Source organism: Rissa tridactyla, unplaced genomic scaffold (genome assembly GCF_028500815.1).
Source record: "Rissa tridactyla isolate bRisTri1 unplaced genomic scaffold, bRisTri1.patW.cur.20221130 scaffold_47, whole genome shotgun sequence".
Taxonomy (NCBI): domain Eukaryota; kingdom Metazoa; phylum Chordata; class Aves; order Charadriiformes; family Laridae; genus Rissa; species Rissa tridactyla.
Genome location: NW_026529679.1, coordinates 950,005 through 971,321, shown reverse-complemented (window position 1 = coordinate 971,321; position 21,317 = coordinate 950,005). Strand labels below are relative to the sequence as shown.

At 65.0% G+C, this 21,317-nt stretch overlaps 2 protein-coding genes across 2 annotated transcripts in view; both read right to left on the bottom strand.

Moving 5' to 3' along the window:
- LOC128903576 (myosin-6) overlaps positions 1-21,289 on the bottom strand; it is a 41,367-nt gene extending 20,078 nt beyond the window's left edge. The window contains exons 1-4 of the mRNA XM_054187590.1: positions 21,075-21,289; positions 17,833-17,976; positions 16,996-17,152; positions 16,806-16,833 (exon numbers count right to left, since the gene is read on the bottom strand). Coding sequence (XP_054043565.1) covers positions 16,806-16,833; positions 16,996-17,152; positions 17,833-17,976; positions 21,075-21,275 — 530 coding nt within the window. The 5' untranslated portion in view covers positions 21,276-21,289. The remainder of the gene's footprint in view (positions 1-16,805; positions 16,834-16,995; positions 17,153-17,832; positions 17,977-21,074) is intronic.
- On the bottom strand, positions 810-3,710 carry LOC128903585 (myosin-7-like). Its single transcript, XM_054187600.1, has 5 exons — positions 3,585-3,710; positions 3,198-3,480; positions 2,485-2,584; positions 1,054-1,188; positions 810-946 (listed from the first exon to the last, which is right to left on the bottom strand). The coding sequence occupies exons 2-5, from the start codon at positions 3,416-3,418 to the stop codon at positions 926-928; spliced, it is 477 nt and encodes a 158-aa protein (XP_054043575.1). The 5' UTR covers positions 3,419-3,480; positions 3,585-3,710; the 3' UTR covers positions 810-925.
- Positions 21,290-21,317: the final 28 nt, after the last annotated feature.

The following is a 21,317-nucleotide window of genomic DNA, read 5'->3' as shown; positions in this document are numbered from 1 at the left end:
GTCCCCAATGTCCCCACGGTGTCCCCTGCTGTCCCCCATGGTGTCCCCAACGTCCCCATGACGCCCCCCATGGTGTGTGTCCCCCCCCCCCTCCCCCCCCCCCCAGGACCTCCTCCGGGCCGTCAGCGGCACCATCATCTTCCTCGTGGTGGCCCTGGTGGCCCTGGCCGCCTCCCGGGACGCTTTGGCCGCCACCACCTTCGTGAGTGTCCCCAAGCCCCGCCCCCCACCTTCGGGCCCCGCCCCTTTGGCCACCGACTCCCCTCCCCCCCCCCCCAACCCCCCCCCCCCCCAAGGTCTTCTCCTCCCCCAGACCTTCGGCCTCATCCTCTCCTTCCTCTTCGCCTTCGACGTCTTCGTCACCTACCGCACCCAGGTGGCCCCGGCGCTGGCGCAAGGTGACGGGGCGGGGGCGGGGCGTGGCGGGGCGTGGCCCCCCCCCTCCCCCCCCCCCCACTCCCCCCTCCCCCCTCTCCCCCTCCCCCCATTCGGCCCCCCACCTTCTCTGACCCTCCTCCTCCTCCTCCCTCCTCCTCCTCCTCTCTCTCTTCCAGACCATCCCCCGGAGACCACCTGAACGGAACCGCCTCCCCCCAAACGGGGGGGGCCCAGCGCGCCCTGGGGGCCCCCGCACCCCCCCCCCACCCCGCCCCACACCCCGCCCCACACCCCCCCCCCCCCCCGCCCGATTTTGGGCCCCATTTAAAGCGTTTTGGCCAACGATGCTTCTCCCTGGTCGTGTTTTTTTTTCGCAGGGGGGGGGGGGGGGGGGAAGGAGGAGGCGGCGCCTCCCCCCCCCCCCCCGCAGTAATTCATTAATTAACTACTTCTACGTCATTAGGGTCCTCCCCCCCCCCCCCCCCGCCATCTTGGATGGGGGAGGGGCGGCGGGTCAACGGTGGCCGACGACGGCGACGGGGGGGGGTCACTCCTCCTCGTGGAGCTTCTGGGGTGGGGGCGGGAGAGAGAAGATGTGGGGCTGGGGGGGGGGGGTGGGGGGGGGGTGGTTGTGGGGCAGAGGTTGGGGTGGGGGGCGGGGGGGGGGGGTCCCACCTTGGCTCCCATGTCCCGGCTCTTGGCCCGCAGCTTGTTGACCTGGGACTCGGCGATGTCGGCCCGTTCCTCCGCCTCCTCCAGCTCGTGCTGCGCCTTGCGGAACTTGGCCAGGTTGGCGTTGGCCTGTTCCTCCTGGGGGGGGGGGGGGGGGGGGGTGGGGCATCAGTGGGGCTGCCCACAGCGCAGGAAAAGGGGGGTCGGGTGTCCCAGCAGAGTGGTCGCCCGTCCCACCGGCCAGCCGTCCCTCCCGTCTTCTCTTCCAGCCGTCAACCGACCTTCATCTCCTCGACCACCCAACCTTTCTCCTCCACCTTCTCCTCCAACCCTCCCGTCCCACCACCTCACCCAACCTTCACCCCAACCATCTCCTCAACCTTCTCCTCCACCCTCCCGTCCCCCCTGTCCCACCACCCACCCAACCCTCCACCCACACTCCATCTCCTCAACCTTCTCCTCCACCCTCCATCCCCCTGTCCCACCACCCACCCAACCAACTCCTCAACCTTCTCCTCCACCCCCTCCGTCCCCTGTCCCACCACCCACCCAACCATCTCCTCAACCTTCTCCTCCACCCTCCGTCCCCCTGTCCCAACCACCCACCCCAACCCTCCACCCAAACCATCTCCTCCACCTTCTCCTCCACCCTCCGTCCCCCCCTGTCCCACCACCCACCCAACCCTCCACCCAACCATCTCCTCAACCTTCTCCTCCACCCTCCGTCCCCCTGTCCCTCCCACCACCCACCCAACCCTCCACCCAACATCTCCTCAACCTTCTCACCTCCTCCACCCTCCATCCCTCCGTCCCACCACCCACCCAACCCTCCACCCAACCATCTCCTCAACCTTCTCCTCCACCCTCCGTCCCCCCTGTCCCACCACCCACACCAACCATCTCCTCCACCTTCTCTCCTCCACCCTCCCGTCCCCCTGTCCCACCACCCACCCAACCCTCCACCCAACCATCTCCTCAACCTCTCCTCACCCTCCATCCCTCCGTCCACCCACCACCCACACCAACCCCTCCACCCAACCATCTCCTCAACCTTCTCCTCCACCCTCTCCGTCCCCCCTGTCCCCACCCACCCACCCCAACCATCTCCTCAACCTTCTCCTCCACCCTCCGTTCCCCCTGTCCCACCACCCACCCAACCCTCCACCCAACCATCTCCTCAACCTTCTCCTCCACCCTCCATCCCCCTGTCCCACCACCCACCCAACCTTCCACCCAACCATCTCCTCAACCTTCTCCTCCACCCCTCTCCTCCATCCCTCTGTCCCACCACCCAACCCCTCCGCCCAACCATCTCCTTGACCCTCCACCCCCCCTGTCCCACCACCCACCCACCCATCTCCTCCACCTCCCCCATCCCACCCCTTGGGCCACCCCGTGTCCAGGTCCCCTTGGGTCCCCCGCCCCGTCGCTCACCGCCTCCTCCGCCTGCCGCTTGTAGGCCTTGACCTTCAGCTGGAGCTTGTCCACCAGGTCCTGCAGGCCGCACCAGGTTCTTGCGGCGGTCCTCCTCCGTCTGGGGCAGGGGGTGAGACACATGTGGGGGCACGGACACGGCCGTGCTTCGGGCCCCCCCACCAGAGCAATTAGGGCCAGGAGACCATTAACGATGTTCTCGGGGGAGGGGGGGGGGGTGGGGTGGAACCCCCCTAGATCTGTGGGTCGCCGCGGCTATGGGGCAGAAGAGGGGGGGGATTGCCCCCAGGTGAGGTTCTGGGTGACGCAAAGACCCTGAGGACTCTGGGTGACCCCCATCCCTCTGGCCAGGTGACCCCCATCCCTCTGGCCACCAGGTCAACCACGTTCTAGGTCGTGCTACGGCGTCAGCAATGGGGGGCGGGGGGTGGTCTGGGTGACCCACATCTCTCTGGCCACCGGGTCAACCACGTTCTAGGTCATACGGGTGTCAGCAATGGGGGCGGTGGGTGGTCCAGGTGACCCCCCATCCCTCTGGCCACCAGGTCAACCACGTTCTAGGTCGTGCTACAGTGTCAGCAATGGGGGCGGTGGGTGGTCACGGGTGACCCACATCTCTCTGGCCACCAGGTCAACCACGTTCTAGGTCACTCCACGGCATCGGCCCTAGGTCCCTGCGGCCAGCGGGTGGCGACCTTCCGGGCCACCCCCACCTGGTAGCTGAGCTCCTTGACGCGCCCGCTCGGTGACTTGCGGAGGCCCTTGACGCTCCTCGGGCGTGTCGCTTCTGCTCGGCCTCCAGCTCGTTCTCCAGCTCCCTCACGCGGGCCTCCAGCTTCTGCACCTGCTTCTTGCCCCCCTTGAGGGCCAACTGCTCGGCCTCGTCCAGGCGCAGCTGCAGGTCCTTGATGGTCTGCTCCATGTTCTTCTTCATGCGCTCCAGGTGGGGCGCTGGTGTCCTGCTCCTTCTTCAGCCTCCTCCGCCATCATGGCCGCCTGCCCCAGGAAGAGAAGGAGCTCCAGGGCGCGTTCTCCAGCGCCTCGTGGTGGAAGGTCCCCCCTGGAGGTGGCGGTCCCGTCCCCCCACACGCGGCACTCACGTCGGTGATGGCCTTCTTGGCCTTCTCCTCGGCGTTCCGGCACTCCTGGACGGCCTCTTCCACCTCCGCCTGCAGCTGGGGAGATGTCCCCCTTCCATCTTCTTCTTCTGGTTGATGAGGCTGGTGTTCTGGCGGGGGGGGGGGGGGAAGGAGAAGACCTCAGGCGGTGGCCCACCCCTTCTCCGGCCCCACAGGGCTCGGAGGCCCCCCTTCTTCCCACCGCCGCGGCCCTTCAGGGGCCCTCCAGACGGAGGAGGAGACCTCGGGGAACCCAACCCCGAAGAAGCCCCCGGCCGCGGTTCCTCCAGGCTTTGAGGGCCCCCTGGGGGCAGGTGGGGGTCTCACCTGGGAGTGGAGGAGCTGGACCCTCTCGCTGGCCTCGATCAGCTCCTGCTCGGCCAACTTGCGGGCCCTCTCCGTCTGCTCCACCACCGCCCGCAGCTCCTCCAGCTCCGCCTGCAGGAGGCCGTTCCTCCGCTCCGCCATGGCCATGTTCTCCTTCAGGTCCTCGTTGGCCCGCGCCCACGTCGTCCAGCTGCAGCTGGGTGTCCTGCAGGGCCGCCGAGGGGAACGACGGTGACGGGGAGGAAGACGGCGGCGGGATGGGCCGCCCCTCGGGGTCCTCGGGGGCCAGACCCACCTTGAGGTAGCCCTGCAAGGTCTTGACTTGCTTCTGGGCCTCGGCGGCCACCCGGTTGGCGTGGCCGAGCTGGATCTCCATCTCGTTGAGGTCGCCCTCCATCTTCTTCTTCAGGCCTCAGGGCCTCGTTGCGGCTGCGGGTCTCGGCCTCCAGCGAGGTCTGGAGCGAGTCCACCACCCGCAGGTGGTTGCGCTTGGCCTGCTCCATCTCCTCGTCCTTCTCGGCCAGCTTGCGCTCGTAGTCCGCCTTCGCCTGGTTGAACTCCAGCTGCGCCCTCAAGATCTTCCCCCTCCTCGTGCTCCAGGGAGGCCTGGGGTGGGGTGGGGTGTGGGACACAGAGAGGACATTGAGGCCGCGGAGGACACCAGGAGAACGGGGGGACGCCCTGGGAGGTGTCTGGGCTCACCTCGGCCTCCTCCAACGCGGCCTGAAGCTCCAGCTTCTCGGCGTCCAACTGCTTCCGCACCTTCTCCAGCTCGTGGATGGTCTTGTGGCCGGCGCCCAGCTGCTGCTCCGTCAGGTCCGAGATCTCCCTCTGCCCGAGGCCGGGGGAGAAAGATCCATCCCGTCAGCCCCCGGGGGCAGGCGGTGGAGAAGAAGGAGGTGGGCCGGGCCGCCGTCTCACCCTTGGAGGTTCTTGTTCTCCCTCTTGAAGGTCTCCAGGTGCTCCAGCGACTCCTCGTAGGCGTTCTTCAGCTTGAAGAGCTCGGTGCTGAGGGACCTGGCCTCCTTCTGCGAGGCCTCCAGCTCCGTCTGCGACTCCTCGAACTTCTGCTTCCACTCGGACAGGATCTATGGGGCAGAGGGGGGGACACCACCGGGGACCCATGAAGAACCTCCTCCTCTCCTCCTCCCCAGCAACCTCCTGGTGGGGACTCAAAGCTCTGCTGAAACACAGCCCTTGACCGTCGTCCACCTTTTCTTCTGGGCTTCGGTGGGCCCCCACGTCTCTCCCCCCCACCAGCTTCCCACCCTTCTCCTCCTCCCCCCTACAAAACCTTTGTCGAAGTTCCTCTGCTTCTTGTCCAGGGGCGGCGGGCGGCGGGCGTTGGACCTCTCCAGGTCGGGCCATGAGGTCCTCGATCTCGTTCTGCAGCCGGTGCTTGGTCTTCTCCAGGGAGGAGCACTTGGCGTTGACGGCCTCCACCGCCTCCTCGGCGTCCTGCAGGCCTCTGGGCCAGCTTCTTCCTACCGGGCCGTCGGGGAGAAACCCACGGAGACCCCCGTCGGTGGGGTCACCCCCAAAGTGAAGACCTTTGGCAGTAGGACCCACGGGGCGGCCTTCAGGTTCGAGGTGCCCCAAATGGGGCTCTAGATCTACCAAGCCTGAAGAAACCCCGCGTCCTGGGACCTTGACCCGAGGAGGTCCCCCCCCCAGCCCGTGGGGAAGATGCCTCGGCGTCCGTGGGGGCGGTGACTCACTTGGCCTCCTCCAGCTCCTCGGTGCGCTGGATGGCGTCCGTCTCGTACTTGGTCCTCCCACTGGGCCACCTCGGAGTTGGCCTTGGAGAGGGAGCGCTGGGAGCTCGGCCTTGGCCTCCGTCTCCTCCTCGTACTGCTCCCGGCAGCAGGTCGCAGTCGTGCCGGGCCGACTGCAGGGGCGTGCGCCAGCGCGTTCTTGGCCTGGGGGAGGGGCGAGGAGAAGCCGGGGGGGGACCGGCGGGGTCCACGTCACCCGGAGCTGCCTTGAGGTTCTCCAGAGGGGCAAGTGCTGGTCTTTGTCACCCCCAACCCAACCAGACCCCGACCCGACCTCCTCCTGACCAACCAGACCTTCTGCAGACCCTGACCCGACCTCCTCCTGACCAACCAGACCTTCTGCAGACCTTGACCCGATCTCCTCCTGACCAACCCAGACCTTCTGTAGACCACCCAACCTCCCCTAGACCCCCCCGACCTTCCTTAGACCTTCTCCAGGCCAACTCGACCTTCTTTAGACCCTCTTTAGACCAACCAGACCTTCTGCAGACCCCCGACCCCGACCTCCTCTCCTGACCAACCAGACCCTTCTGTAGACCACCCAACCGACCTTCCTTAGACCTTCTCCAGACCAACTCGACCTTCTTTAGACCCCTCTTTAGACCAACCCAACCTTCTCCAGACCTTCCTCAGACCAACCTGGCCTTCTCTAGACCAACCCCAACCTCCATCAGACCTCCTCCAGACCACCCCGCCCTCCTGTAGCCCCCGCCATCCCGACCTCCCCCCGCCCCAGCCCTACCTTGACCTCTTCCTCCAGCTGCCTCTTGAGGTCCTCCAGCTGCTGGGTGTAGGTGAGTTTCCCCCGCGTCAGCTGGTTGATGAAAGGCCTCCTTCTCCTCCAGCTGCCTGGAGAGCTCCCCCTGCGGGGGTGGGAAGGCGGACAACGGCCGGTTGGAGAGACCCCCAAAGCACCCCCCGGCCGCCCCGGGCAGGGCCGTGGGGTCGGGGAACGGGCGAGGGGCCCCTCACCGTTCTCCGTCTTGGAGCTTGGGCCCGTTGGGGTGGTGAGGTCGTTGACCATGCGTTGGGCCTCCTCCGACTTGGTCCGGTGCTCGTTCATCTGGTCCTCCATGGTGCGGCACATCTTCTCCAGGGTGGCCTGGGGGACGGGAAGGGCGGGGAGGTGAAGGCGTGGGGGTGGGGAGGGGGGAAGAGCTGCCCCTTCGCCGGGGGGCGGGGAGGACGGTGACCCCCCCCCCCCGTCTCCCCCCACCTTGGCCTTGAGCAGCTGCTCCACGTTGGAGCCCCACGTCGTCCAGCTCCAGCTTGAGCTCGCTCTTCTCCTTCTCCAGCTTCTGCTTGACGCGCTGCAGGTTGTCGATCTGCCTCGCCCAGCTCGGCGGCCGCGCTGTCGGCGTGTTTCTTGCGCAGCGCGGGCCCGCCGTGGCCTCGTGCTGCAAGCGTGGGCCTCCTCCAGGTCCCGCCGCATCTTCTGGAACTCCGCCTCCCGCTTCTTGTTGAGCTCCAGCTGCACCGAGGTGGCCCCCCCCGGCCCTCCTCCAGCCGCTCGCTGATCTCCTCCAGCTCCCCGCGACAGCTCCCGAGCGCAGCTTCTCCACCTTGGCCCGGCCCGTCCCGCTCTCCGCCTCCAGCTCCTCCTCCTCCAGCTCCTCGATGCGCGCCTGCGCCCCCGGGGGACGGCGACGCCCTCAGCGCGGGGTGGCTTCACCCCACGTGGCCGCTCAGCCCCACCCAGCCCAACTCACTGGAGACTCTTCAACCCAACCCAACCCAACTGGAGACTCTTCAACTCAACCCAACCCAACTCATTGGAGGACTCTTCAACCCCAACCCAACTGGAGACTCTTCAACTCAACCCAACCCAACTGGAGACTCTTCAACTCAACCCAACCCAACTGGAGACTCTTCAACTCAACCCAGCCCAACTCATTGGAGACTCTTCAACCCAACCCAACCCAACTGGAGACTCTTCAAACCCAACCCAACCCAACTGGAGACTCTTCAACTCAACCCAGCCCAACTCATTGGAGACTCTTCAACCCAACCCAGCCCAACTGGAGACTCTTCAACCCAACCCAACTCAACTGGAGACTCTTCAACTCAACCCAACCCAACTGGAGACTCTTCAACTCAACCCAACCCAACTCATTGGAGACTCTTCAACCCAACCCAACTGGAGACTCTTCAACTCAACCCAGCCCAACTCATTGGAGACTCTTCAACCCAACCCAACCCAACTGGAGACTCTTCAACCCAACCCAACCCAACTGGAGACTCTTCAACTCAACCCAACCCAACTCATTGGAGACTCTTCAACTCAACCCAACCCAACTCACTGGAGACTCTTCAACCCAACCCCAACTGGAGACTCTTCAACCCAACTCAACCCAACCCAACTGGAGACTCTTCAACCCAACCCAACCCAACTCATTGGAGACTCTTCAACTCAACCCAACCCAACTCATTGGAGACTCTTCAACCCAACCCAACTGGAGACTCTTCAACCCCAACCCAACTGGAGACTCTTCAACTCAACTGGAGACTCTTCAACTCAACCCAACCCAACTGGAGACTCTTCAACTCAACCCAACCCAACCCAACTGGAGACTCTTCAACTCAACCCAGCCCAACTCATTGGAGACTCTCTCAACCCAACCCAACCCAACTGGAGACTCTTCAAACCCAACCCAACCCAACTGGAGACTCTTCAACCCAACCCAACCCAATTGGAGACTCTTCAACTCAACCCAACCCAACTCATTGGAGACTCTTCAACCCAACCCAACCCAACTGGAGACTCTTCAACCCAACCCAACCCAACTGGAGACTCTTCAACCCAACCCAACCCAATTGGAGACTCTTCAACTCAACCCAGCCCAACTCATTGGAGGACTCTTCAACCCAACCCAACCCAACTGGAGACTCTTCAACCCAACCCAACCACCAACTGGAGACTCTTCAACCCAACCCCAACCCAATTGGAGACTCTTCAACTCAACCCAGCGCCCAACTCATTGGAGACTCTTCAACTCAACCCAACCCAACTGGAGACTCTTCAAACCCAACCCAACCCAACTGGAGACTCTTCAACCCAACCCAACCCAATTGGAGACTCTTCAACTCAACCCAACCCAACTCATTGGAGGACTCTTCAACCCAACCCAACTCACTGGAGACTCTTCAACCCAACCCCAGCCCAACTGGAGGACTCTTCAACTCAACCCAGCCCAACTGGAGACTCTTCAACCCAACCCTTCTCAGAAAGGTGAGACGGAGCAAAAGGGGGAGAAGCGGCTCCTCCCAGTTGACCCCCCCCAAACCAAAGACCCCCCCCCACACCCCACCCCCCCCCCCAACCTGAAGCTCTTTGAGCTTCTTCTGGAGCTGGGCGGCGACGGCTTGTTCGTCCTCGATGCGGGCGTTGAGGGCGTTGAGCTCAAAGTCTTTCCTGGGTGGGGGGTGGTGGGGAGGGAGAAACACCAGCCCGTCACCCCGCCGGGTTCTCGGGGAGGATCGTGGGTAGAGGGGACGTCGGGGGCGGGCGGGGGCCTCACTTCTTCAGCCTCTCGTCCAGCTGCTGCTTGTCGTTCTCCAGGTCCATGATGCTCTCCTGGGCCAGCTTCAGGTCACCTTCCAGCTTCCTCTTGGCCCGTTCCAGGTCCATGCGGATCTTCTTCTCCTGCTCCAGCGAGCTCTCCAGCTGCGGAGACACCCCCCACCCCCGTCAGCCCCCCCGCAACACCCAGCCGGACCTTCACCCCCCCCCCCCAGGGACGGGACTCACGTCGTCCACTTGCTGCTCCAGCTTGACTTTGGCTTTGGTCAAGGTGTTGACCTTGTCTTCTTCTGCTTGAAGGTCGTCCAGCGCCTGCTGGTGAGCTTCTTGCAGGGCCTTCTTCTCCTTGGTCAGCTTGACGATGATCTCGTCCAGCCCGGCCATCTCCTCTGTCAGGTTCTTCACCTGCAGGAGGAGAAACGTCAGGCCTGAAGCTCGGGGCCAGAGGTGGGGGAAGGGACGGGGGGGGGGTTGGTCGTGGTCTTGGTTGAGCAGGAGACGCAGGAGAACCCAACCAGCCTTGGGGCTCCTCGACCTGACCAGCCTTGGGACTTCTCAGCCCAACCCGACCCAACCTTGGGTCATCTCAACCCAACCTCACCCACCCTTGGGGTTCCTCAAGCCAAAGCAACCCACCCTTGGGTCTTCTCACCCCAACCCAACCTGACCTTGGGTCTTCTCAAGCCACCCTTGGGTCTTCTCAACCCAACCTGACCCACCCTTGGGTCTTCTCAACCCAACCTAACTCGACCTTGGGTCTTCTCAACACACCCTTGCGTCTTCTCAACCCAACCTCACCCACCCTTGGGGTTCCTCAAGCCAAAGCAACCCACCCTTGGGTCTTCTCAACCCAACCCAACCTGACCTTGGGTCTTCTCAACCCACCCTTGGGTCTTCTCAACCCAACCTAACTCGACCTTGGGTCTTCTCAACCCAACCTGACCCACCCTTGGGGCTCCTCGACCCAACCCACCGGAGCTGAGTCAACCCAAGTCCCCCTCAGCCCACGGTGGAGGCCTCTCCCCACCCTCACCTTGTTCTCGGTGGCGTGTTTCTCCTTCTCCACCTTGGCCAGAGACAACTCCAGATCGTCAATGTCCTTCTTCAGCTCCGAGCACTCGTCCTCCAGCTTCCTCTTCTTGGCCGTCAGCTCGGCGTTCATCTCCTCCTCCTCCTCCAGCCGCTCCGTCAGCTCCTTCACCTTGGCCTCCAGCTGGATCTTGTTCTTGATCAGCTGGTCGCAGCGTTCCTCGGCGTCGGCCAGGTTGTCCTGCTCCTGGAAGGGGGAAGGCGGGTGGGAAGGGGCGGGAAGGAGCGGGGAGGACCCGGGGCATCTCCGTCACCTACGGCCTGCACTTGGAGCTGAAGGTCGTTCTTCTCCTGCAGCATGGAGACCATCTTCTCCTCCAGCTCCTTCCGCCGGGCCTCCGACTTCTCCAGCGCTTCCTTCAGCCGCCCAAACTCCTCCTTCATGGTCTGGGGGGAGGCGGGGAGGTGCCCTGTGGGTCTCTCACCTCTTCCTCCACCTCCTTCGTCCCGCCTCCTCCCTCCCTGCCCCACCTGCATCTCCTTCTCCGTCTCGGCGCTCTTCAACAAGGGCTTGATCTTGAAGTAGAGCTTCATCCAAGGCCAGTTCTTCACCCCCATGAAGGCCCGGACGTTCCACTGGATCACCAGCAGCGAGTCCCTGGGCGGGGCAGAGGGAGATGTGGGTCGCCGTGGAGGGTCTCCCACCCGAGGAGGACCCGCCACCTCCACCTCCACCCCCCCGCCACCACCACCCACCGCCGCTCCAGGATCTTCTTGAACTCCTGCCGGGAGAGGAAACCGCGGACTTGGGCCTGCAAACGGGTCATGATCCGGGCCAGGCGCTCGTCCCGCATCTCCTCCAGCAGCCCCAGCAGCCCGGCCTTGAAGAAGACCTTCAGGGAGAGATGAAGCTCAGTGGGGGTGGGGGGGGGTGGGGCGGAGGGGGGCTCAGGAGGGCAGGGGGGACACCTGGGGGGTGGGACCGTGGGGGCAGCGAGACCTCGCAGGTGGTGGGACCTTGGGGTCAATGAGACCTCGTGGGTGGTGAGACCATGGGTCTGCGTGACGGCATGGATGGTGGGACCATGGGGTCAACGTGATCTCATGGGTGGTGGGACCTTGGGGTCAACGAGACCTCGTGGGTGGTGGGACCATGGGGTCAACGTGACCTCATGGGTGGTGGGACCGTGGGGTCAATGAGACCTCGTGGGTGGTGGGACCATGGGTCTGCGTGATGGGACCTTGGGGTCAACAAGACCTCGTAGGCAGTGGGACCTTGGGGTCAACGAGACCTCGTAGGCGGTGGGACCTTGGGGTCAACGAGACCTCATGGGTGGTGGGACTGTGGGGTCAACGAGACCTCGTGGGTGGTGGGACCGTGGGGTCAACGAGACCTCGTGGGTGGTGGGACCATGGGTCTGCGTGATGGGACCATGGGGTCAACGAGACCTCGTGGGTGGTGGGACCATGGGGTCAATGAGACCTCATGGGTGGTGGGAACATGGGGTCAATGAGACCTCATGGGTGGTGGGACCGTGGGGTCAACGAGACCTCGTGGGTGGTGGGACCATGGGTCTGCGTGATGGGACCTTGGGGTCAACAAGACCTTGTAGGCCGTGGGACCTTGGGGTCAACGAGACCTCATGGGTACCTTGGGGTCAATGAGACCTCGTGGGTGGTGGGACCTTGAGGTCGATGTGACCCCGTGGGTGGTGGGACCATGGGTCTGCGTGATGGGACCTTGGGGTCAACGAGACCTTGTAGGCGGTGGGACCTTGGGGTCAACGAGACCTCATGGGTGGTGGGACCGTGGGGTCAATGAGACCTCATGGGTGGTGGGACCATGGGTCTGCGTGATGGGACCTTGGGGTCAACGAGACCTCGTAGGCGGTGGGACCTTGGGGTCAACGAGACCTCATGGGTGGTGGGACCATGGGGTCAACGTGACCTCATGGGTGGTGGGACCATGGGGTCAATGAGACCTCATGGGTGGTGGGACCGTGGGGTCAATGAGACCTTGTGGGTGGTGGGACCTTGGGGTCAACGAGACCTCATGGGTGGTGGGACCGTGGGGTCAACGAGACCTCGTGGGTGGTGGGACCGTGGGGTCAACGTGACCTCGTGGGTGGTGGGACCTTGAGGTCGACGTGACCCCGTGGGTGGTGGGACCACGGAGAGCAGAGACCCCGTGCCCTCACCTTGGTGTGCCCGAACTTGTACTGGTTGTGGTCGATGTCGAGGGACCCCAGGAGCTTCTCGGCGCCCTTGCGGCTGTCGATGAACTGCCCCTCGGGGATGGCGGCGGGGTTCAAGATGCGGTACCTGGTGGCGGCGGAGGAGGAGGGGGACACCCCCAGCTCAGCCCCGCCGGCGGGGGGGGTTGTGTGTGTCCCCCCCCCACCCCACCCCACCCCACCCACCCCCACGGCGTCACCCACCGCTGGCGGAAGTCCCCCGTAGAGGATGCGGTTGGGGAAGCCCTTGCGGCAGATGCGGATGCCCTCCAGCACCCCGTTGCAGCGGAGCTGGTGCATCACCAGGGGGTTGTCCATCACGCCTTGGGGACGGGACGGGGACACACGGCGTGAGCGGTGGGTCAAGGTCTGCCCCACGGCGCCCCGCCCCCCGCCCCCCAACCGCCACTGCCTTGGATGGGCTCACCGGGAGACTTGGTCTCGTTGGGGATGATGCAGCGGACGAAGTGGGGGTGGGTGGAGCGGAGGTTGGTCATCAGCTTGTTGAGGTTCTCCTGAGGGGGTGGGGGAGGAGGCGGTGGAGAGAATGAAGACCCCACTGCCCCGCCAAGGGTCACCACCTGCCCTAGGGCGCCTTGTCCACCCCCCCCCCCCACACCCCCCAGTCGACCCCCCGGGGCCTCACCCGGTGCAGGGCGGAGACGGTCTGGAAGGAGGAACCTTTCTTCTTGGCCCCTTTCCCCTTCTCCACGGCTGTCGGAGAAGAAGAAAAGATGGGACAGGTCAGGGATGGGGTGGGGGGAGCCCAGAGGCTGGAGAAAGATCGGGGTGGGGGTGGCCCCTTACGCGCGTCGGCCCCGGCGTAGTTGGCGAAGAGGTTGGCCAAGAGCTTGAGGGCCGACTTCTGGTAGAGCCCCACCACCGTCTCGTTGAGGGGGTCCTTGTTCTTCTGCAGCCACCCGAGGATGTTGTAGTCCACCGTCCCGGCGTAGTGCACCAGGGCGAAGTGGGCCTCGGGCTTCCCTTTGATGTTCCGGGGTTTCCCGAAGTTGGCCGACTTGCCCAGGTGATTGTCAAAGAGCTTGGCCTTGAAGGTCATGTCGGTGGCTTTGGGGAACATACACTCCTCCTCCAGGATGGACATGATCCCCATGGGCTGGCGAGGAGAAGACCTCCTTGGTGGACACCAATCGCAACCCAACCGGGCCGCTTTCGGGGGTTCCCCGGTGAGCTCCAACCGGACGGAGCTTCCCCAGGAGCCCCCTGGGCTCCCAGAAGGCCCTGGGGGAGGTGGTACCTTCTCGATGAGGTCGATGCAGGCCTGGAGGTCCATGCCGAAGTCGATGAACTCCCACTCGATGCCCTCCTTCTTGTACTCCTCCTGCTCCAGCACGAACATGTGGTGGTTGAAGAACTGCTGCAGCTTCTCGTTGGTGAAGTTGATGCAGAGCTGCTCAAAGCTGTTGAACTGGGGAAGGGGGCGGGGGGGGGGACAGGGTCAACCAACGGCCAACGGGGTCAAGGGGGGTCAACTGAAGGTCCAATGGGGGTCAACGTAACGGTCGATGGGGTCAACTCGACACGCAACGGGGTCAACGCGATGCTTGGTGTGATCAATGGGGTCAGCTGGATGCCCGATGGGGTCAATGGGGTCAACTGGACGCCCAATGGGGTCAACCTGAGACCCAACGGTGTCAAGACACTGACCAATGGGATCAACGCGGTCAACGGAACATCCCATAGGGACAACTGCATACCCAACAGGGCAACTCCAGGCCCAATAGCATCAACCCAACGCCCAACGGGGTCAACGCGATGACCAATGGGGTGAACGTGGTCAACCCAACGCCCAGCGGGATTGAGGAGGTCAAATCCAGACCCGACGGGATCAACTCAAGCCCCGGCGGGGGTCCCCCGGGCCTCACGTCGAAGATCTCGAAGCCGGCGATGTCCAGGACGCCGATGAAGTACTGCCGGGGCTGCTTGGTCTCCAGCGAGTTGTTGATCCTGGTCACCATCCAGTTGAACATCTTCTCGTAGACGGCTTTGGCCAAGGCCCCGACGGCGTAGATCACCTGGGAGAGGGTCACCCCACGCCGCCATGGCCTCCGCGCCCCAGGCGGCCCCGTCCAGCCCCAAAAGGAGGAGGTTTTTCTTTGGGGGAAGGGGGGGGCGCCCTCCTCACCTGCTGGACGTTCTGCCCCTTGGTGACGTACTCGTTGCCCACCTTCACCCGGGGGTGGCACAACCCCTTGAGGAGATCGGCCGAGTTCAGCCCCATCAGGTAGGCCGACTTGTCCGCCTCTGAGGACAGGGAGGAGAAGACGTGGGTCTGGAGGAGCGGGGGGGGCTTCACCCCGGGGCCCCGCCCCTCGCCTCCGATTGGTCCCCCACCTTCGGTGCCATCCGGCTCCGCCTGCTCCTCCCGTTGCTTCTGCTTGAACTTCATGTTGCCAAAGTGCATGATGGCGCCCGTCAGCTTGTAGATGGAGTTCTTCTCCTCCGGGGTGAAGCCCAGGACGTCGAAAGCGCTCTACGGGGGGGGAGGGGCGGGGGGGGACGACAGCCCCACAAAAATAGGGGTCAAGGTCTTCTCCAGCCACCCCCGCCCCACCTCCTGGTGGCCCTCCCGGCTCACGTCGGTGGCCAGCAGCTCCTCGCCGTCGTCGATGGAGGGCACGGTGGTCTCTCCTTGGGAGATGAAGGCGTAGTCGTAGGGGTTGTTGGTCACCAGCATCATGTCTGCGAGGAGAAGCCGAGGTTGGGGTGGGCCAATCGGGGCGGGGTCGGGCATCCATGGGCGGGGCGGGGGCGGGGCTCACCCAGAAGCTCCGGCTTCTTATTGGAGAGGATCTGGTAGTAGATGTGGTAGTTGCGCTCGGCCTTCAGCTGGAAGATGACGCGGGACTTCTCCAGGAGGTCTGGGGTGGGGATGGAGAGATGATGGGTGGAGGTGGAGGACGAGGAGGTGGTGGGACGAGGAGGTGGTGGGACGAGGAGGTGGAGGACGAGGAGGTGGTGGGACGAGGAGGTGGAGGACGCGGAGGTGGTGGGACGCGGAGGTGGTGGGACGCGGAGGTGGAGGATGAGGAGGTGGAGGACGAGGAGGTGGAGGACGAGGAGGTGGTGGGACGCGGAGGTGGTGGGACGCGGAGGTGGAGCACGAGGAGGTGGTGGGACGAGGAGGTGGAGGACGAGGAGGTGGTGGGACGAGGAGGTGGAGGACGAGGAGGTGGAGGACGAGGAGGTGGTGGGACGAGGAGGTGGTGGGACGAGGAGGTGGAGGACGAGCAGGTGGAGGAGGAGATGGAGGGACCAAGAGCTGGAGATAGAGGGTGGGACAAGGAGATGGAGATGTTTGGATGGTGGGACGAGGAGATGGATGGACGGAGAGATGGTGGGAGGAGGAGCTGGAGATGGTGGGAGGAGCTGGAGATGGTGGGAGGAGGAGATGGACGGCGGACGATGGCCCACGTCCCCTCCTGGAGCCCTCAACCACTCACAGGTCTCGATGTCGGCCGACGCCAACTTCCCGGTGGCCCCGAAATGGATCCGGATGAACTTCCCCTGGGAGAGCAGCAGCAGCGGCGGCTGGAGGTGGCCACCTCCCCCGAGCGGGTCCCACCCCACAGACCCGTAGACCCCACAGATCCCGCCCCACGGGTCCCGCCCCCGGCACTCACGAAGCGGGAGGAGTTGTCGTTGCGGACGGTCTTGGCGTTGCCGAAGGCCTCCAAGGCGGGGTTGGCCTGGATGATCTGGTCCTCCAGGGTGCCCTGGTGGGGGACAAGGGCGGGGTGGGGACGCGGGCGGGGTGGGGGTGTCACGGTGGGGGGCGGGGCGGGGTGGCCACCGAGGTCCGCGAGGTTGGGGCGGGGACGGGTGGACGGGTGGACAGTTGGGTCGACGATTTGGGTGGGGGGGTGGGACGGACGGACACGTGGGTGGACGAGGGGGTGGCCCGGCCCCAAGATGTCCCCCGCCGCCCCCCCCCCCTCCCCCCCCCCCCCCACGTCCCCTCACCTTGCCCGGGGTCCCCGTCTCCTTCTTGCCGCGGTCGCCGATGGCGGCGATGACGGCGTTGCCCGCGGTCGCCGATCACCGTCTTCCCCGCCCCGGATTCTCCGCTGGAGGCGGCCAATGAGAGGCGGGTTTGGTTGGGGGTGGGCGGGGCTTCATCAGGGAGGGGCGGGGCCTCGCCGGGAAAGGGGGGGGCGGGGCTTGGCAGGAGGTGGACCTCCATAGGCACGTCGGGGTGATGGGGCGAAGGGTTGGGCGTGGCTCCGAGGGGGGGGGGGGGGTGTGAGTGGGCGGGGCTTTGGGTGGTGGGCGGGGCCAAGATGATGAGGTCACTCACGTGATGAGGATGGATTGGTTCTCCCGATCTGGTGGGGCAAGAAGAAGGAGGAGGAGGAGGGTGGTGAGGTCCTGAAGCCCCACCTCGGCTCGCTCCCCTCCGTCTCCCGCCCCACATCTGCCCCACAGCTCCGAGGGGCTGGAGAGGGGGGGGAACGTGGTTCTGGGGGGCCACCAAAGGAGGTCCTCACCCGTCAGCATGTTCTGGTAGGCGTTGTCGGAGATGGAGAAGATGTGGGGCGGAGCTTCACTCCGCTTCTTGCCCCGGTAGGCGGCCACCACCTCGGCGTTGTAGACGGGCAGCCACTTGTAGGGGTTGACGGTGACGCAGAAGAGCCCCGAGTAGGTCTGGGGAGGGGACAAAGTGGGGCAGGGCCACCGGGTGCCACCCCCACCAGGAGGGGGACAGTCCAGGTCTGGGTGGCCCAAGGGGGCTGGGGAAGGGACGGCCTGGTTTTGGGTGGCCCAAGGGGGCTGGAAGAGGGTTGTTCCGGTTCTAGGTGGCCCAAGGGGCCTGCAGATGGGACATCCAGGTTCTAGGTGGCCCAAGGGGTCTAGGACGTGTTGGATCTCGGTGGCCCAAGGTGGCCAGGATGGGCCATCCCAGTTCCGGGTGGCCCAAGGGGGATGGAGATGGGACATCCAGGCTCTAGGTGGCCCAAGGGGGCTGGAACATCTTGGGTCTTGGTGGCCCAAGGTATCCAGGGATGGGACATCCCAGTTCCAGGTGGCCCAAGGGGGCTGGAAGAGGGTTGTCCCAGTTCTAGGTGGCCCAAGGGGTCTGCAGATGGGACATCCAGGTTCTAGGTGGCCCAAGGGGGCTGGGACGTGTTGGATCTCGGTGGCCCAAGGTGGCCAAGGATGGGCCATCCCAGTTCTGGGGGCTGGAAATGGGACATCTTGGGTCTGGGTGGCCCAGGGGTCGTGGAGGTGGGACATCTTGGGTCTGGGTGACCCTGTGGGGCCTGGAGAGGGGTTGTCCCCGGGCCCGGGTGGGGTGTGGAGAACCTGCCGGGTGCCAGACTCACGTAGATCATCCAGGAGGCGTAGCGCTCCTTCAGGTTGTAGAGGACGGCGGGCTCGTGGAGGAAGGTCAGCATGGCCATGTCCTCGATCTTGTCGAACTTGGGGGGGTTCTGCTGCATGATCTGCTCCTCCTTGACCGTCACCGTCTGCTCGGGGGCAGGAGGAGACCGTGGGGGGGGGGGCGGCAGGACAAGGAGCTGCCCCCCACCCGTGGGGCTGGGCTTGGGGTCCCCTGGGTGCTGGAGAAGGTCCAGGTGTCCCTCAAGTGCTGGAGGAGGTGGGGTGGGGTCTGGGTGCCCAATGGGTTCTAGAGGAGGTGGGGTGGGTTCTAGGTGCCCAATGGGTGCCGGAGGAGGTGGGGTGGGGTCTGGGTGTCCAATGGATTCTAGAGGAGGTGGGGTGGGGTCTGGGTGCCCAATGGGTTCTAGAGGAGGTGGGGTGGGGTCTGGGTGCCCAATGGGTGCTGGAGGAGGTGGGGTGGGGTCTGGGTGCCCAATGGGTGCTGGAGGAGGTGGGGTGGGGTCTGGGTGCCCAATGGATTCTAGAGGAGGTGGGGTGGGGTCTGGGTGTCCAATGGGTTCTAGAGGAGGTGGGGTGGGGTCTGGGTGCCCAATGGGTGCTGGAGGAGGTGGGGTGGGGTCTGGGTGCCCAATGGGTTCTAGAGGAGGTGGGGTGGGGTCTGGGTGTCCTATGGGTGCTGGAGGAGGTGGGGTGGGGTCTGGGTGCCCAATGGGTTCTAGAGGAGGTGGGGTGGGGTCTGGGTGCCCAATGGGTGCTGGAGGAGGTGGGGTGGGGTCTGGGTGCCCAATGGGTGCTGGAGGAGGTGGGGTGGGGTCTGGGTGTCCAATGGACGCTGGAGGAGGTGGGGTGGGGTCTGGGTGCCCAATGGGTTCTAGAGGAGGTGGGGTGGGGTCTGGGTGTCCAATGGGTTCTAGAGGAGGTGGGGTGGGGTCTGGGTGTCCTATGGGTTCTAGAGGAGGTGGGGTGGGGTCTGGGTGCCCAATGGGTTCTAGAGGAGGTGGGGTGGGGTCTGGGTGTCCAATGGTTCTAGAGGAGGTGGGGTGGGGTCTGGGTGTCCTATGGGTGCTGGAGGAGGTGGGGGGGGTCTGGGTGCCCAATGGGTTCTAGAGGAGGTGGGGTGGGGTCTGGGTGCCCAATGGGTGATAGAGGAGGTGGGGTGGGGTCTGGGTGTCCTATGGGTGCTGGAGGAGGTGGGGTGGGGTCTGGGTGCCCAATGGGTTCTAGAGGAGGTGGGGTGGGGTCTGGGTGCCCAATGGGTGCTGGAGGAGGTGGGGTGGGGTCTGGGTGTCCTATGGGTGCTGGAGGAGGTGGGGTGGGGTCTGGGTGCCCAATGGGTTCTAGAGGAGGTGGGGTGGGGTCTGGGTGTCCAATGGGTGCTGGAGGAGGTGGGGTGGGGTCTGGGTGCCCAATGGGTGCTGGAGGAGGTGGGGTGGGGTCTGGGTGCCCAATGGGTGCTGGAGGAGGTGGGGTGGGGTCTGGGTGTCCTATGGGTGCTGGAGGAGGTGGGGTGGGGTCTGGGTGCCCAATGGATTCTAGAGGAGGTGGGGTGGGGTCTGGGTGTCCTATGGGTGCTGGAGGAGATGGGGTGGGGTCTGGGTGCCCAATGGGTTCTAGAGGAGGTGGGGTGGGGTCTGGGTGCCCAATGGGTGCTGGAGGAGGTGGGGTGGCATCTGGGTGTCCTATGGGTGCTGGAGGAGATGGGGTGGGGTCTGGGTGCCCAATGGGTGCTGGAGGAGGTGGGGTGGCATCTGGGTGTCCTATGGGTGCTGGAGGAGATGGGGTGGGGTCTGGGTGCCCAATGGGTGCCGGAGGAGGTGGGGTGGGGTCTGGGTGCCCAATGGGTTCTAGAGGAGGTGGTGTGGGGTCTGGGTGTCCTATGGGTTCTAGAGGAGGTGAGGTGGGGTCTGGGTGTCCTATGGGTGATAGAGGAGGTGGGGTGGGGTCTGGGTGTCCTATAGGTTCTAGAGGAGGTGGGGTGGGTTCTAGGTGCCCAATGGGTGCTGGAGGAGGTGGGGTGGGGTCTGGGTGCCCAATGGGTTCTAGAGGAGGTGGGGTGGGGTCTGGGTGCCCAATGGATTCTAGAGGAGGTGGGGTGGGTTCTAGGTGCCCAATGGGTTCTAGAGGAGGTGGGGTGGGGTCTGGGTGTCCTATGGGTGCTGGAGGAGGTGGGGTGGGGTCTGGGTGCCCAATGGGTTCTAGAGGAGGTGGGGTGGGGTCTGGGTGTCCTATGGGTGATAGAGGAGGTGGGGTGGGGTCTGGGTGTCCTATAGGTTCTAGAGGAGGTGGGGTGGGGTCTGGGTGCCCCATGGGTTCTAGAGGAGGTGGGGTGGGGTCTGGGTGTCCTATGGGTGCTGGAGGAGGTGGGGTGGGGTCTGGGTGCCAATGGGTGCTGGAGGAGGTGGGGTGGGGTCTGGGTGCCCAATGGGTTCTAGAGGAGGTGGGGTGGGGTCTGGGTGCCCAATGGGTGCTGGAGGAGGTGGGGTGGGGTCTGGGTGCCCAATGGATTCTAGAGGAGGTGGGGTGGGGTCTGGGTGCCCAATGGGTGCTGGAGGAGATGGGGTGGGGTCTGGGTGCCCAATGGGTGCTGGAGGAGGTGGGGTGGGGTCTGGGTGTCCTATGGGTGCTGGAGGAGGTGGGGTGGGGTCTGGGTGCCCAATGGGTGCTGGAGGAGGTGGGGTGGGGTCTGGGTGCCCAATGGGTTCTAGAGGAGGTGGGGTGGGGTCTGGGTGCCCAATGGGTGATAGAGGAGGTGGGGTGGGGTCTGGGTGCCCAATGGGTCTAGAAAAGGTGGGGTGGGGTCTGGGTGTCCTATGGGTTCTAGAGGAGGTGGTTTGGGGTCTGGGTGCCCAGTGGATTCTAGAGGAGGTGGGGTGGGGTCTGGGTGTCCAATGGGTGCTGGAGGAGGTGGGGTGGGGTCTGGGTGCCCAATGGGTTCTAGAGGAGGTGGGGTGGGGTCTGGGTGTCCTATGGGTTCTAGAGGAGGTGGGGTGGGGTCTGGGTGCCCAATGGGTGCTGGAGGAGGTGGGGTGGGGTCTGGGTGCCCAATGGGTTCTAGAGGAGGTGGGGTGGGGTCTGGGTGCCCAGTGGTTGCTGGAGGAGGTGGGACGGGCTCAGGTCCTGGAGAAGGTGGGACGGGTTCTAGGTGACCCTTGGCTTGCGGAGCCACTGGGAGGGCTTCTGGGTGTCCCCCGCCTTGCCGGGGGGCCGGGGGTTGGTGGCCCACCTTGCCGTGCTCGGTCTGGGCGGTGACCTTGCCCCCCTCGCGCCCCACGATGGTGGCCTTGACGAACTCCTCCTTGTGGTCGGGGACGAAGATGTCCTTCTTCAGGTCGAAGGGGCGGGTCTGGGCGGCCAAACGCTCCTTCTCCGACTTGCGCAGGTAGGGGGCGGCCTCCCCGAACTCGGCCATCTCCACGTCGGGCATGGCGGGGGCCTGGGGCTGGGCGGGGCCGGGGGGGGCGTGGTC